We start from the raw sequence: 17,326 nt of genomic DNA on the forward strand, positions 1-17,326 counted from the left end.
AAGCTTGCACAGGATAGAGTAGCATGGAGAGCTGCATCAAACCAGTCTCAGGACTGAAGACCACAACAACAACAGTGAACAGCTATTCATTGGACGAATATATTATACTAGAACTGATATGTGATTACATTTTCACGCAATTTGGGTGCATAGATCCTGAGAAATCAGTACCCAGAACAACCACCTCTAGCCATAATAACGGCCTGCATACGCCTGGGCATTGAGTCAAACAGAGCTTGGATGGCATGTACAGATACAGCTGCCCATGCAGCTTCAACACGATACCACAGTTCATCAAGAGTAGTGACTGGCATATTGTGACGAGCCAGTTGCTCGCCCACCATTGACCAGACATTTTCAATTGGTGAGAGATCTGGAGAATGTCCTGGCCAGGGCAGCAGCCGAACATTTTCTGTATCCAGAAAGGCCCGTACAGGACCCGCAACATGCAGTCGTGCATTATCCTGCTGAAATGTAGGGTTTCGCAGGGATCGAATGAAGGGTAGAGCCATGGGTCGTAACATATCTGAAATGAAACATCCACTGTTCAAAGTGCCATCAATGCGAACAAGAGGTGACCGAGACGTGTAACCAATGGCACCTCATACCATCACGCCACGTGATACGCCAGTATGGCAATGACGAATACACGCTTCCAATTTACCTTTCGTGCACCCAGGTTCGTCGTTGAGTACACCACCACAGGCACTCCTGTCTGTGATGCAGCGTCAAGGGTAACTGCAGCCATGGTCTCCGAGCTGATAGACCATGCTGCTGCAAACATCGTCGAACTGTTCGTGCAGAAGTTTGTTGTCTTGCAAACGTGTCATTTGTTGGCACAGGGATCGAGACGTTGCTGCACAATCCATTACAGCCATGCGGATAAGACGGATAAGATGCATGTCATCTCGACTGCTAGTGATACGAGGTCATTGGGATCCAGCACGGTGTTCCGTATTACCCTCCTGAGCCCACCGATTCCATATTCTGCTAACAGTCATTGGATCTCGACCAACGCGAGCAGCAATGTCGCGATACAATACACTGCAATTGCGATAGGCTACAATCTGACCTTTATCAAAGTCGTAAACATGATGTTACGCATTTCTCCTCCTTACACGAGGCATCACAACAACATTTCACCAGGCAACACCGGTCAACTGCTGTTTGTGTATGAGAAACTGGTTGGAAACTTTCCTCATGTCAGCACGTTGTAGGTGTCGCCACTGGCGCCAACCTTGTGTGAATGCTCTGAAAAGCAAATCATTTGCATATCACAGCAACTTCTACCTGTCTGTTAAATTTCGCGTCTGTAGCACGTCATCTTTGTGGTGTAGCAAATTTAATGGCCAGTAGTGTAGGTGACTGGAAGACAAGGCACAAGAGATCTGTTTCTGGACAAAGTGTGGAGGGTAACGTTGGTCTGTGAAGGCTCCAGAGAATGCTTGGCGTATTTGGAGACAGGCGGCTGGTCACTGCAGATGCAACTACCGCGAGTTGCTGCATGGACGGGAGTTCTGAATGTGGAATGCGTGGAAGCTGTTGAAATGGAGAAATTGTTGGTGGTTAGTAGGTTTGACGTGGACAGAGGTACTGATGTACCCATGTATCACACGGAGGTAGACATTGAGGAAGGTGGCTTGTTGGAATGAGGAGGAAAAGCAAAGCGATTGAGGGAGCAGTTTCTAACTTTCTGGAGGAAAGTGGATAGGATGTTCTCAGTTCAGATCATGAACATATCAACGAATCAGAACCAGGCGGCGGGTTTAGGATTCTGGGTGGCTTGGAAAGATTCCTCTAGATGGCTCATGAATAGGATGGCATAGGATGTTGCCATGCACGCAGCCATAGCTGTACTCCACATTTGTTTGTAGGTGATGCCTTTAAAGAAGATGTAATTATGGCTGAAGATATCGTTGGGCACGGCAACAAGGAAGGAGGCTGTAAGTTCGAAGGTGGGCAGGCATTGGAAAAGGTAGTGTTAAAAGGTGATATGGCAATAGGCAGCAGGCATACTGGTGTAGAGGGACGTGGCATTGGCAGATAAAGAGACAGGAAAAGTGAAAAATCTGTAAAGGAAATGATCAGTGTCTTTTCTGTTGGAGAATAGGTTGTGGGTGAAAGGCTGAAGGTGTTGCCCAACAAAGGCAGAAATTCTCTCTGTGGAGATCAGCATCCAGCCACAATTGGGCATCGTACATTTTCTAAATCTGGTGGAAGATGCACAATAGATTGGTTTAGTTCAAGTGTGGCTGCCTGTCTCAACACCACCTCTATGCCATGAGTAGTAATCTATTGTTAATTCGTGTTGTTGTCATTCCATCCAAGATTTTCCATGGTTTAATAGCTCTACTTATGCAAATGGAACCACTATTAATTCAAATTACTAATAATATAATACACTATGTCCAATATAAAGAAATTACCGGATGAAACAATTACACATGGGCTCCTTTTGCCATTTTAGTCATCCAGATTCCTATTTCTGGCACAGTTTCTTCTGAAGTAGAACACGAAAGGAAGGGGATTAAGAGTTTAAAGTTGCAATGATAATGGGACAGTTAGAGGAAGAGCATTAGCTTAGCAGAGGGGGGGGATGAGAGAATTTATCACACTGTTGCCGAAAGAACCATCATCAGCTTGACAAGATTTGGGGCAGCTACTTAAAATCTAAATCAGTATGACCAATGGGAATTTGAACCCCATTCCTTTCGAATACAACTCCATTGGCATAACCAAATGCCAACTCCTTCAGTTTGGAATCTGGAACTGCATTTTGAATTACATATCCATCTGGTTCTACCTGACAGTAGTAGTTTTCTCTGCTTCTTACCTATTTGCCTTCTTTATCTGCGTGTCTCCTCCTCATTCTGTCTTCCTTTTTGACGGTATCTCTTATTTCTATGGATTGTTTCTATTGCATTTTTCTCTCTCTTTTCTGTATCACCTTCCATTGGTACAGGGTTGTTCAATAAGTAATCCCCCACTTTTTTTTTAAAGCCATTAATATACACAGACAAACATCTTTGTTGGTGCTTCACATTTGATGTTTGTATTGTGCGCCTGCGAAGTTTCGAACCATTCTGGCAGATGGCAGAGCCGTCGTACAGCGTCAAAATGGTGTCTACATACAACTCACATTACAAGCAGCATACTGTTATTGAATTCTTATGTGCAGAGAGACCATGGCGAACATCCATAAACGTATGTGTGCAATGTATGGTGATGCTGCAGTTCATAGGAGTACAGTTGAGATATAGGTAAAGAAAGTTACAGCCTCAGGAAATGCAGAAACAGAGCTCAATGATCAGTCACACTCAGGACGTCCTGCCACAGTCACTGCTTCAGACATGCTGATGCCATTATTCATGCCAATGGCACTTAAAGATTCTCTACGAGGTACACACTTTGAAGATGACGAGAGTATCAGTCGTGCAGTGAAATCATGGCTACACCCACAGGACAAAAGCTTTTACCAGAAGGGAATACATGCTCTTCCTCAACGTTGGCGTAGAATATGATGGAGACTAGGTAGAAAAATAGGACACGGACAAGACATGTTGATATATATTGTCACCAAATTCTGACTCTTAACAATAAATATGTTCTGACAAAAAAATGTGGGGCATTACTTACTGAATGACCCTTGTATATTTTGTTCTCTCTTCAGGCTTTTTTCTCCGCCTGTCACTGAGGTTATGGAAATCTGAACATGTGAACCTATCTACAAGTCAATGCCCCTAGACTTTTTCATTATTATTTAAGACACCTATTCAGCACTCTTGCAAAAATTTCATTTGTAATTTTAATTATATACCATCATTGTGTTGCTGTACACTTCTGCATATTTCTAATCTAAATAACTTTTTCTTCTAAAGATGGATCGGTCACTTCTGAAAGACAGAAGTTTCCATCATTCCACAAAATAAAACTCTTACTGCTGTCTCCTGTGCAAGGTGAGTCACGTAAGATGTAACACTCCTTCTACGTCGTGAACAGTTCGAGATGCTGAAACGATGTTTTCGGCAAATGATAGTATGTTGCAGGGCATGTGCTTTGGTACGTGATCGAGTCTTAACTCTTTATCTATCAAGATACTGAAGCAAGTATGACTTTTTAATAGAGTTATATACTCTTTTAATGGTATCTGAAAGTGCTTGGAAAGATGAGTACAGTGATACAATGCTTGTTACTGTTGAGGTTGAAACTCTTCGCAAAAGAATCCCAGAAAAATATTACATTCTAAATAAGCTCATGCCAGGCTATGTCATTATATCAAGCCTTTTGACTGTTTACTTGTATGGACTGCAGAACCGGCAGGAATTGTGTCTTATATCAGCAGGTCACTTCTCCTTCAATATTCCTTGCAAGCTTACACACACAACAGTGAGGAGAAGTTAGACATGCTACTTTTATACAGCAAATGGAGGTATGAGACGTATTGCCAAGGAATGTGGAATCAGTTTCATTCATATCTTGAACTGACATAAATTCCTTTCCTGTCAACTGTCATGTCATCAGGCACTCTGAGAACATGATTTCGGGTTTGCTCTGTATCCCTTAGGAGACAACACTATGATTTTCCAATGTGTACTCTTTACTGAGGAAGCAAAGTTACAAACCACGGTAATGTACATTTATGCAACATGAACTTAGGGGCAGCTGGCTTTGTCAGGTACAATTATGACCATGAAGCATAAATCTATGGTGCAGGATCATATTAAATTCCATTGTAGGATTTTACTTCTTACCGCACATGTTAAATAGAAATACATATGCATAATCTGTTATGAACATTCTATCCGTTCTTGCTCAAATGGCTCTGAGCACTATGAGACTTAAGTTCTGAGGTCATCAGTCCCCTAGAACTTAGAACTACTTAAACCTAACTAACCTAAGGACATTACACACATCCACACCCAAGGCACGATTCGAACCTGCGACCGTAGCTCTGTTCTTGTACAAGCAGTACCACTGGATAAGTAGTAACATATGTGGCTCCAACACGACAGCTGCCCAGCTGAGTCCTCCCATGTTACAATGCAAATACTGAATGAAAAGTTTCCTGACCACTGGATATGGCGGAATGCTGCAGTTTGTGACTGGCCAGGTCTCTTAATTTGACTCCTCTTGATTTCTTTCTATGAGAAGCACAGGAAGATGAAGCTCCAACTACACCAGATGATATGCACCACTGAATCACCAAATCATGTAATGGCATCTGATCCAGTGCAGATTCATCTTTTCACGTATCTCCTAAACAGTGAAGCAAATAAGCCTTGCAGCTAATGGTAAACAATTTGAGAACCTGTTTAAGTACACTGTAAAACCATGTTTCACTAAGGGAACTATTTATTTTTTATTAGGTATTTTGTGTATGATTAATTTATTAATAGTGCATAACAATGTTTCATTCTGACAGCATGTTAATTCTGTAAACATTAGCTGTTCCAGTTTACCGCACTGTATTCACCTATTTCAACCATCTCCTGACAAATGATCAGGGCAGTAAGTATTATATTCAAATGTTTTCAGTTCCACACCCACGGGTATCTAATCTAGGTGGCATGGTGTCAGTGATTTTGATCATCAAACAGTTTGGTTTATTTAAAGTGTTTTCCATCTACTTACAGTTTCGAGAAGAATTTACAGACACATTTGTCTGACAGCAGGTGGTTACTTTAGCAACCATACAGGCAACTCCAGGCAAAGACAGGTCACAGTTTTTTTTCCAAATGTAAGAAAGTTAATACAGAAGTTCCCTTTTTTCCACTGAGCAGGGCTGTTTACCATTATAAGGGTACCCTACATTTGTTTCGGCTCTGACAAGTAAGCAGCAACAGGCAACAGGGAGGGTTTAAACTGAAAACTGCCCAACACACACACACACACAAACTGAAAACTGCCCGACACACACACACACACACACACACACACACACACACACACACAAACGTACATACATTTGAAATAGTTTTCCTAAGTCCCATCTGATGCACCAGAAGCTAGCCCATGCCGTATTTCCCATTACAAAAATCAAAGCTGACCCAGTATCTGTCATATAAGAAATGAGGTTTTATCTAGTTGTGTATGCCTGTCCTGCAGCATATAACATCAGAGCCTCACATAAGAGTTCTGCTTGGCTGTGTTTACATCACAATACCTGACTGTGGCCAAATTGATTTCTTACTTTAGTACACTTCTTGAATTGTTTTGCAAACAGTTTCAACCTCGACACTGACAAGCATTGTATCACTTTACTTGTGTTTCCAAGCATTTTCAGATGCCGTTAAAAAATTATATCGTTTTGTTTAAAAATCTTATTTGCTTCATTACCTCAAATGATATGAGAGTTAAGACACTTTATCACATATCAAGGTATATGCCCCTTGGCACAGCATGCTATTATTAACTGAAAACCTCAGTTCGATATTTGGAACCATTCATGAAAGAAGAGGTAGAAGAGGTAGAAGAAGAAGAAGAAGAAGAAGAAGGGATGTTATGTCTTACACAACTCATCCTGTGCTGCATTCATGACACAAAAAGAAAATCCAAACAAAATGTAATATTCTAAAATGTTCTCATTATAACCGCTTTGTTCCAGGGGTAAATCATTCATTCACTAGATCTCTTTGCAATGGCAATGTCTGCTCATGAAAGGGAACAAACATCACTAATATTCTAGCCAGTAACACCAAGAGCACTACTGAATGGCTTAACAAGAGTTGGTACTGCTATGAATGGGAAGATAAATAATGGAGTGGGTTCTTATGTATGACTCAGTGACCAAATCATTATTCTCATAATGAAAAGGAGACCAATATCAATCACCATACACAGATTTAAATCCCTACTTCATAGATTGATGATAATGAAATGGAGAATTTAACTGAAAGAGAAAATTGTTTTGCACCCGCCAATGCCCTAAAATGTAGTATCCATATTTAAAGTTCAAAGAGGTTTCATATGGTGTGCGCTTCTGGATATTAATCTTCACAAAAAGAAGTGTAACATCAGAGAAAATCAAACAGATTACAGGTGAAAATGTAATGCAACTGTATTTTGTCATAAAGCAGAAGTCACTGCACTGTTAACTAGAACATCTTTCTTGTTCATGAAACTAATGCCGATACAGAAGTTAAAAATTATTCTTTAAGAAAAATACAGTAATGTAATGTCCTTGTAGAATATAAATAACAGGTAACAAAATGGTTCAAATGGCTCTGAGCCCTATGAAACTTAACTTCTGAGGTCATCAGTCCCCTAGAACTAAGAACTACTTAAACCTAAGTAACCTAAGGACATCACACACATCCATGCACGAGGCAGGACTCAAACCTGCGACCGTAGCGGTTGCGCAGTTCGAGACTGTAGCGCCTAGAACCGCTCGGCCACTCTGGCCGGCAGTAAAGGTAACAACTCACAAATTAGAAGAGGCATTTTTATGTGCTTTTCAGAGACTCCACGCCTCTACTATTTTATGAGCTTTTACCCATACGCTAATAATTTACATTCTACAACAAAAACATGATACGTACCTGTTGTCCCACCACACTAACTAGGGCTGACTTGTTGAGGAAATGGCATTCAAGTGGCAACATTCCAAGTTCATGGTGCTTCTTGACTGGGGAAAAAGAAATAAGGATCAGCAATTTAAAAAAATCAACTGCACTTCCATATTACAAGAAGTTGCTGTATCAGAGGCATGTGATTTTTAGTTAAAACACACACACACACACACACACACACACACACACACACACACACACACACACACACACACATTTTTGTACGAATTATATCCACTCTGAATCTTCCAGTACACGTAAAACAATGTTTTCTTCATCACAGGCATAAGATACATGCTAATACATGGTTAACAAGACAAATGGAAGACGAACGGTTAGTAGCAAGTTTTTGATGTGTCATTTAAGCTCATTCAGCTGTCTTTGGACCTAAGTTACAAAGGCAGTTATATAGGAACAGACAGTTTCTATCATCCTGCCAGCAAGCGGGCTGGAATGAAAATAAGTACACAGAGTCAGAAACATTCTGGATGAATAACATCTTCAAAATTTGATCAGAAACAAAGAGCAGCTGAAACGAAACATTTGCCAAAAAATAGACACTTGCTAGCTTTGCTTTTTTCACTCACTGACATTAGATCTAGGAAAACATGTCACATCCTAGATAGGTACAAAATCTGACCATGGAGTCATTCCTATTAAAGAAAAATTAAACACACAAAAAAGGAGAGGAGAGGAAAAAAGTAAAGAATGAATGGGTAAAAAAATGGTTCAAATGGCTCTGAGTACTATGAGACCTAACTTCTGAGGTCATCAGTCCCCTAGAACTTAGAACTACTTAAACCTACCTAACCTAAGGACATCACACACATCCATGCCCAAGGCAGGATTCGAACCTGCGGCCGTAGCGGTCGCATGATTCCAGACTGCACAGATATAATAACCAAGACGGAAAACTGTAAACACAGAAGGAGGGAAGCGCAACTACAGGTTAAATAATGAATTAAGAAGGGAGACAGAAAAAGCAAAGGAGAAATGGCTGACAGAAAAGTGTGACAAGATAGAGAAATTAGAGAAAGAAGGAAAATACAATTTCATGTACAAAGAAGCAATGGATTTGACATTCAGGGAAAAAAGAAACAACAATGGACTAAAGGATGAAGTGGCAGCATACGGTAAAATGGTGAGTGAACCCCAAGAAATAATGAGAAGATGGAAAGAATATACAAAATGGCTATACGCTGTAGACAGCCAACCAAATGGAGAAGACCTTGGGATAGAAGATGGAGATAAAGTTGCAGATGATGACAAAGGAAATGCAATAGTAACTAGTGAAATTGAAGAATCTATGAAGGTGATGAAAAATGGAAAGGTATTGGGAATTGACGAGATTCCTGCGGAACTGTTTAAGTCATTGGAGAAAGAAGGGGAAAGGGTGTTGGGAATTGTGTAATCAAATATACATGACAGGAAAATGGCCAAAGGACTTTCTGGAAAGTATCTTAATACCTATAGAAAAGAAAAAGAATAGCAAAAAGTGTGAGGAACATAGGACAGTGAGCCTGATATCGCATGCAGCCAAAGCCTTGCTGAGGACACTCAACAGAAGGCTATATGGAAAGCTGAATTGCATAATAGGAGATGAACAATTTAGTTTCAGTCGAGGAGTGGGAACTAGAGACACCATTGGGCTACCGAGAGTGATAGGGGAGAGGTACATGGAGAAGAAAAGGAAAGAAGGCTTTTGACTGTGTCAGATGGGACAAACTGATGGAAATCCTAATGAAACATGGAGTTGATTGGAGAGATGGACAGCTAATTAGAAATTTATATTTGAACCAGAGAGTAAGAGTAAGAATAGAAGGTGTGATGATTGAAGAAATTGAACTGGGAAGAGGTGTAAGACAAGGTGGTTGTTTATAACCAACTCTGTTCCATATATATCTGGAGGAAATTATTAGTGACAGTTTTGATGGAAGGAGAGGAGTTTGTATAGGTTGGTTCGTTGGTATAAAGGCAGGAGAAGGGACCAAACTACGAGGTCATCGGTCCCTTGTTCCTAATAAAACAATGCCACAAGTGTGAGAATAAAACGGATGAAACATGTAACACAAAATGGAAAGAAAGGAAAAGCCACAAGAATGAAGGGAAGGCAACGAACACTAAAAGGAACAAAAGAGGACAAGAAAACAACAGACCCTAGAAACAGAAGAGAGTAAAACATGAAAGCAGATTACAGTGGCCAGCCACTCTGCAACACATTAAAACCTCCACCCTAAAAGCACTAGGGTGGAGGACACAGACGGTCAAAAGACATGCGCTAAAACCTACATAGAAGTAGAAAACCCACTCTCATGGATAAAACGTAAAACTAAAGCTGCTGTGGAGGCACTGTCACCCAACACCGAAGGCAGGGTGCTGGGAAAGTAAAAAATCTGCTGCAGGACGGCTAAAAGTGGGCAGTCCAGCAAGGGATGGACGTCAGTCATTTGGGAGCCAAAGCAACACTGAGGTGGGTCCTCGCGATGGAGTATGTAACCATGCATTAGCCACGTATGGCCAATGCGGAGCAGGCGGAGGACACCTGATTCCCTGCGAGAGGCCTGCATGGAAGACTTCCACACATTCGTAGTCTCCTTAATGACACGCAGTTTGTTGTGCATGCTGTTATGCCATTCCGTTTCCCAAAGCCAGAAAACCCTGCGGTGCAGGACAGAATGCAGGTCAGCTTCAGAGATGCGTATCTCCAGAAGCGGTTTCCGCGTTACCTGTTTGGCCAGCCTATCGGAAAGTTTATTGCTGGGGATTCCGACGTGTCCCGGGGTCCACACAAACACCACGGAATGGCGGGACTGTTCCAGCGCATATATGGACTCCTGAATGGACGCTACCAGAGGGTGGCAAGGGTAGCACTGGTCGATGGCTTGTAGGCTGCTCAATGAGTCAGTACACAGGAGAAATGACTTGTCAGGGCATGAGTGGATGTACTCCAGAACACGAGATATGGCCGCCAGCTCTGCAGTGAAAACACTGCAACCAACTGTCGAGGAGTGCTGCTCAATATGTCCCCCGTGAACATATGCGAAGCCTACATGACTATCAACCATTGATCCGTCGGTGTAAACAGCTTCAGTGCCCCGGAACACTTCAAGAACCGAGAGGAACTGACAGCGGAGAGCGGCGGGGTTAACGGAGTCCTTAGGGCCATGCAAAAGGCCCAGACGAAGCTGTGGTCGAGATGCACACCATGGAGGCGTACGTCAACGGACCGCAAGTGTAGCTGGTAAAGGGAAGGACTCCAGTTCGAAGAGAAGGGACCGCACGTGAACTGCAATCATTACCCCCGATCTGGGCCGCCAATGCAGGAGATGATACTGCTGCGGGCGGGAAAAGGAGAAGGTAATTCGGATGCTCAGGGGAACTATGAATGTGTGCTGTGTAACTGGCGAGCAGTTGCGCACGTCTGATCTGCAGTGGAGGGACACCAGTACACTGGTCACCGGACTCATCCTAAAATCTCCTGTCGCTAATCGAACCCCACAGTGGTGCCTGGGGTCGAGTAAATGCAATGCTGAAGGCGATGCCGAACCATAAACCACAGTCCCATAGTCAATTCGGCATTGGACAAGGGCTCTGTACTGCTGCAGCAGCGTACAGTGATCTGCACCCCAATTGGTGTTGCTCAGGCAACAGAGGGCATTGAGGTGCTGCCAGCACTTCTGCTTAAGCTGACGAAGATGGGGGAGCCAAGTCAATCGAGCGTTGAAAACTAGTCCTAGGAATTGATGTCTCCACTACAGTGAGTGGATCGTCATTAAGGCAAAGTGGGGGTTCCGGATGAACGGTACGACGCCGACTTAAGTGCATGACACACGACTTTGAAGCTGAAAACTGGAAGCTGTGGGCTAGAGCCCATGACTGCACCTTGTGGATGACTCCCTGGAGGTGCCGCTCAGTAACAACAGTACTGGAGCAGCAGTACGAAATGCAGAAGTCGTCTGCATACAGAGAAGGTGAGACGGAGGGCCCGACAGCTGCTGCTAGACCGTTAATGGCCACTAGAACTAGAGAGAGACTCAATACAGAACCCAGTGGGACTCCATTCTCCTGGATATGAATGGAACTATGGAAGTCACCAACTTGGACATGGAAAGTACGTAGCACCAGAAAGTTTTGGATAAAAACCAGGAGTGGTCCCTGGAGACCCCACTCATACAATGTGGCAAGGATATGATGCTGCCAAGTCTTGTCGTACACTTTACGTAAGTAAAAAAAGACGGCAATCAGGTGTTGCCTTCCGGAAAAGGCTGTTCGGATGGCAGACTCGGTGGACATAAGATTATCAGTGGTAGAGCGAACCTGGCAGAAGCCGCCTTGACATTGAGCCAGAAAGCCACCTGACTCCAGGACCCAACCCAACCACCGACATACCATACATACCAGCAGCTTACAAAGAACGTTGGTGAGGCTGATGGGCCGATAGCTATCCACATCAAGCGAGTTTTTACTGAGTTTGAGAACCGGAATGATGGTGTTCCCCTGCCATTGCCATGGAAAGACGTCATCGCACCAGCGCCGGTTGAAAATGACAAGAAGATGTCGCTTATAGTCAGATGAGAGATGTTTAATCATCTGGCTGTGGATGCGATCAGGCCCAGGAGCTGTGTCGGGGCAATGTGCAAGGGCACTGAGGAGCTCCCACTCTGTAAATGGGGCATTATAGGATTCATTGCAGTATATAGTGAATGAGAAGATGTTCCCTTCCAGCTGCTGTTTTAGTGTGCGAAAGGCTGGGGGGTAATTCTCCGGCGCAGAGGCTCGAGCAAAGTGCTCGGCAATCTTGTTTGCGATGGTACATAACTCGCCATTTATGGTAACACCGGGGACTGCTGTTGGGGACTGGTACCCGAAAAGAAGTTTGATCTTTGCCCAGACTTGGGAAGGGGACGTGTGGCACCCAAAGGTGGAGACGAATCTGTCCCAACACTCTTCCTTCCGTTGTTTGATAAGGTAGCGAACACGGGCACAGAGCTGTTTAAAGGCTATGAGGTGCTCCAGGGAAGGGTGCCGCTTATGCCGCTGTAGAGCTCGACAACGCTCCTTATTGCTTCAGCGACTTCCGGTGACCACAAAGGGACTGCCTGAGGCTTCAGGCACCCTAAAGAGTGAGGGATCGCATTTTCTGCAGCAGAAACAAATGTGCCAGTCACCTGCTCAACCATCACATCGATGTTACAGTGTGGGGGAGAGTCAACGACGATGGCAGAGGTGCGAGTTCCCCAGTTCGCCTTGTTCAAAGCCCATCTGAGCAGGCGTCCATGTGCCTGAAACTGGGGCAGTGACAGGAAGATGGAGAAGTAGTCACTACCACACAGGTCATCATGTGCTCTCCAGTGGATAGAAGGGAGAAGTCTGGACTGCAAATTGATAAATCAATGGCTGAGTAACTACCATGAGCCACACTGAGATATGTGGCGGCCCCAATATTTAAGAGGCAGAGGTCAAATTGCGACAGTAAATTTTCGACATCTCTGCCTCGACCAGTAAGCATGGTACCACCCCACAAGGGGGTTATGGGCGTTAAAATCTTCCAGAAGTAGGAAAGGTTTAGAGAGTTGATCAATCAGTGCAGCTAATACATTCAGGGGTACTGCACCATCTGGTAGAAGATACACATTGCAGACAGTTATTTCCTGCGTCATCCTTATTCTGACAGCCACAGCTACAAGAGGGGTTTGAAGGGGCACATGTTCACTACAGACCGAGTTTAGGACATAAATGCAAACTCCTCCTGACACTCGATTATAGTCGCCACGGTTCCTGTAATATCCCTTATAGCTGCGGAGGGCAGGGGTCCGCTTTGCTGGGAACCAGGTTTCCTGGAGGGCAATGCAGACAGCAAGTGTAAAGCTTAACACTTGCCGTAGCTCAGCCAGGCGGCGGAAAAAAATCGCTGCAATTCCACTGGAGGAAACATTGAGAGACTGGGATGGCATGGAACATTCAATGACGCAGTTAACACCTCGGAGTTACCTGCTGCCACCGATTTATTGCCTGAGCAGTCTATATCCATTGTGTCTGAGGGTCTGGCGAGATCTAGGTCCTCAGTGGACGCCAAAATTTCTACCCCATCCTCAGCCACAGAGTTTGTAGGTAGCGGTGGTGTGGGTGCCACCTCAATTTCCTTGGTCTTAGGGGTTTTCTTTTTGGATTTCTCTTGCTGCTTCTTGGGTTTCCCTGGCTGGGAGGACTTCACTGGCTCAGTCTCCGGAATTGAGATTGAGTGTGAAGCCCTACAACCAACTGTTTTTGGGCTCTTCAGCCACTGGCGGGTGCCGTCTTTCCAACTAGAAGAAACCTGGGAAGGGAGTGACCCAAGGGACCCCTCCATAGCGAGAGAAGCTGAAGAAGACTTATGCTTCTCTGGCTTAGAAGTGGGGACGGACGTCCCCAATGGTTGGGGGTGGGGAGGGTTGCTCCCGAATTAGGTGGTGCAGGAGCAACAGGGAGGGAAATGCCCCCCACCATCAAGGGGGCAGATGCAGTCTTCCAGCTCAGAGGTGACCTGGGTTGGCAGAGCTGATGGTGCCAGAACTGTTGTAGCAGCAGCGTAAGACGATGTCATATGCACAGGATGCAGGCATTCAAATTTTCTCTTAGCCTCTGTGTAGGTCAGTCGGTCCAGGGTCTTGTACTCCATGATTTTCCTTTCTTTCTGAAGAATCCTGCAGTCAGGCGAGCAAGGCAAATGGTGCTCTCCACAGTTGACACAGATGGGAGGCGGGGTACATGGAGTATTGGGATGCGATGAGCGTCCGCAATCTCGGCATGCGACACTGGATGGACAGCGAGAAGACATATGGATGAACTTCCAGCACTTAAAGCACTGCATCAGGGGAAGTATATAGGGCTTTACATCACACAGGTAGACCATCAACTTGATCTTCTCAGGCAATGTATCACCTTCAAAGGCCAAGATGAAGGCACCTGATTATCCTTCGGATCCCGGTGGACACGCCAGACTGCAAAAGAATATCTCTGTGAAATATGATACCCTGGGCCATATTTAAGCTCTTATGGGGCATGATGGTTACATCCCCCAGCGTGTCACAAGTGAGAAACTCCAGTGACTGGGCAGAGAATGCTGTTTTGATCAAGATTGACCCAGATCTCATATTGGACAAGCCCTCCACCTCCCCGAACTTGTCCACTTAAATGCTCAACAAAAAACCGAGGCTTCATCATCATGAAAGATTCCCCATCAGCTCTCGAACATACAGGGTACTGGGGTGAATAAGATCCGCTGCCATCCTTAGCCTGACGTTCCTCCCATGGTGTGGCCAGGGAGGGGAATGATTTGGGGTTGTACTTTTGTGCGTTGAATTGAGCTTGTGATCGCTTAGAGACTGCTAGTGTTTCACCACCAGCAAAAGATGATGGACTAAGCGTCATCACTTGTCATCCGCCCTGATGCCACCCACTCCGACAAGGGGCCCTCCCCGAGGGCGCCACCCAGCCACAGCCAAGGCCACCTGGCATGAAGCCATTGCCGGGAGACCTGATGCCCCAGGGGTATGGACATCTACCCCTTAGCATACATGGGAAGTTAATGGCGCAGGCATCAGTAGAGCAATCCCTGTGTGGTCAGGTGGCTACAACCAACAGAGTACATGGTGGCCCCACTACAACGGACTGGCTACCGTGCTGGATATCAGGTGCGAAGAAGTTCACGGTCATCGTCGACACATAAATTGACACTGCATAATGCATGGTGGAAAACGTACCCAGGAAGTTGTCCTCACCTAAGAGGTGGAGAATGGGCAGGACTGCAATGTGACGATGGGAAAGTAGGCTAAAGGTCTCAATGCACGACGGACATGATGCATCCTGTAAGGTGCCCTTCCCCAACCGGCTCGCTCTTCTGGAAAATTTTGAAGAATGGAGGTCAAACCCTACAGGGGACCATCACATAAAGGCGGAAATGTGAGAAACTCCTTTTGGTCACCTCGTACGACAGGCAGGAATACCTCGGGCCTATTCTAAGCCCCGGACCCGCAGGGGAGGAGGACTTGGTCTAGGGGGTCGGAGAGTGGAGTGTATAAGATTTGCAGACGACATGGTTGTGACGGCAGAGAGGGCAACAGAGATGGAACAAATGTTAGATGATCTACACACAAAACTAGAAGAATATGGAATGAAGCTTAGCAAGAAGAAAACAAAAAGCACGGTAATTGGAGGAAAGCGGAGAAAATGCTGTATGAAAATAGGGGGAGAGGAAATAGAGCAAGTGAATAACTTCAATTACCTGGGAAGTGTAATAATGGACGACATGTATTGCTCAACAGAAATTAGGAAAAGAATTACAATGGCAAAAGAAGGATTCAAGAGGAAACAGAAATTACTTTATGGACCACTAAACAAAGCTCTGAGGAAAAGACTGGCCAAATGTTACATCTGGAGTGTTGCGCTATATGGTGCGGAGACCTGGACATTGAAGAAGGAATATGAAAGAAGACTGGAGGCACTAGAGACGTGGATATGGAGAAGAACGGAAAAAGTGAAATGGGAAGACTGAGTAAGGAATGAAGACGTATGAAGAAGAGTTGGAGAAGAAAGAAACATGCTGAAAGTCATCAGAAAGAGAAAACTGAACTGGACTGGACGTTGTTTGAGGAGGAACTGTTTATTGAAGGAAGGAATAGAAAGAATGGTGGAGGGAAAAAGGGGATGAGGAAAAAGAAGATATCAAATGCTGGACAATATCAAAGGAGGCAAATATTCAGAAATGAAAAGACTGGCTATGGACAGACAAAAGTAGAAGAGGCTCAACCCATGACAAGACCTGCCATAAGGCAGAATACCATACTACTACTACTACTACTACTACTACTACTACACAAAAAGGCTAATCTGAACTCAAAGCAACCTTTACAACATAGGAAATGAACTTTGCACAAATCACACATGACAAGGAATTCACATCACCACTGAACGAAGTTTGACAATAAAGCACAAATTTAAATTTGAAAACACTACAAGTTGGCCAATCAGCTTTCCATCATAAAATAGGCTGTCTAAGTAAGTGCGAACTGCAACACATTTTGGCCACTATACATGTTGCATGTTGATGACATCAACCAATTATAAGAGAAGGCACACACAGTGTGGACAATGTAACATGGCAATAAGCTGCGAATGTAAATAATTGAGAGTTCAGACCACTGAGGGGAGGGGAAAATGTGCTAGGGACAAGGCCTGCCTCCTCCTTGCAAGATTCATAGTCTGCGCCTGAGATTGTGCTTCTACAGAAGCAGAACTGACATACTGTCAAACGGATAACTGATCCTTTCTGGTGTTATGGAGGTCATATTCTTAATCATGTGATGAACCAGAATTAGTCTCTTCACTTGTTTCAAAATAAAACAGAACAGATGAAACAAAACAAAGTGGTGTACATGAATTATTCGGTAATGTCAACCATGTAAACTATTTTCTGGCACTGACAATATCATAAACAAGGCAGTGTAGGCCCAGACTTATGCAGGCATAGTTCGAAACAGCCACGACCTAAAACTGCCATGTTAAAATGTGCCACTATACCAGTGCAGATACATAGTTTCACTATTGCCAAAGAGGATGAAACTTTTTATTCACAAAATATGGAATTTAATGTAACACATGCAAAGAATCTTCTGTATATAAATATTCATTATTAATAAAGACATTAGAAAACACAGTTAGTTGCACAATGCAGTGCACTTTTGTTTTCATTATTTTATAATCCAAGTAACAAACATTTC

General features: G+C 44.1%; 1 protein-coding gene across 2 annotated transcripts in view; it reads right to left on the minus strand.

The window, feature by feature from the left end:
• Nucleotides 1-17,326, minus strand: part of LOC126177131 (negative elongation factor A-like) — a 159,358-nt gene that overhangs the window by 63,021 nt on the left and 79,011 nt on the right. For both annotated transcript variants that reach the window (XM_049924400.1, XM_049924401.1), the window contains exon 3: nt 7,539-7,624. In XM_049924400.1, coding sequence (XP_049780357.1) covers nt 7,539-7,624 — 86 coding nt within the window. The remainder of the gene's footprint in view (nt 1-7,538; nt 7,625-17,326) is intronic.

Source organism: Schistocerca cancellata, chromosome 3 (genome assembly GCF_023864275.1).
Source record: "Schistocerca cancellata isolate TAMUIC-IGC-003103 chromosome 3, iqSchCanc2.1, whole genome shotgun sequence".
NCBI lineage: Eukaryota > Metazoa > Arthropoda > Insecta > Orthoptera > Acrididae > Schistocerca > Schistocerca cancellata.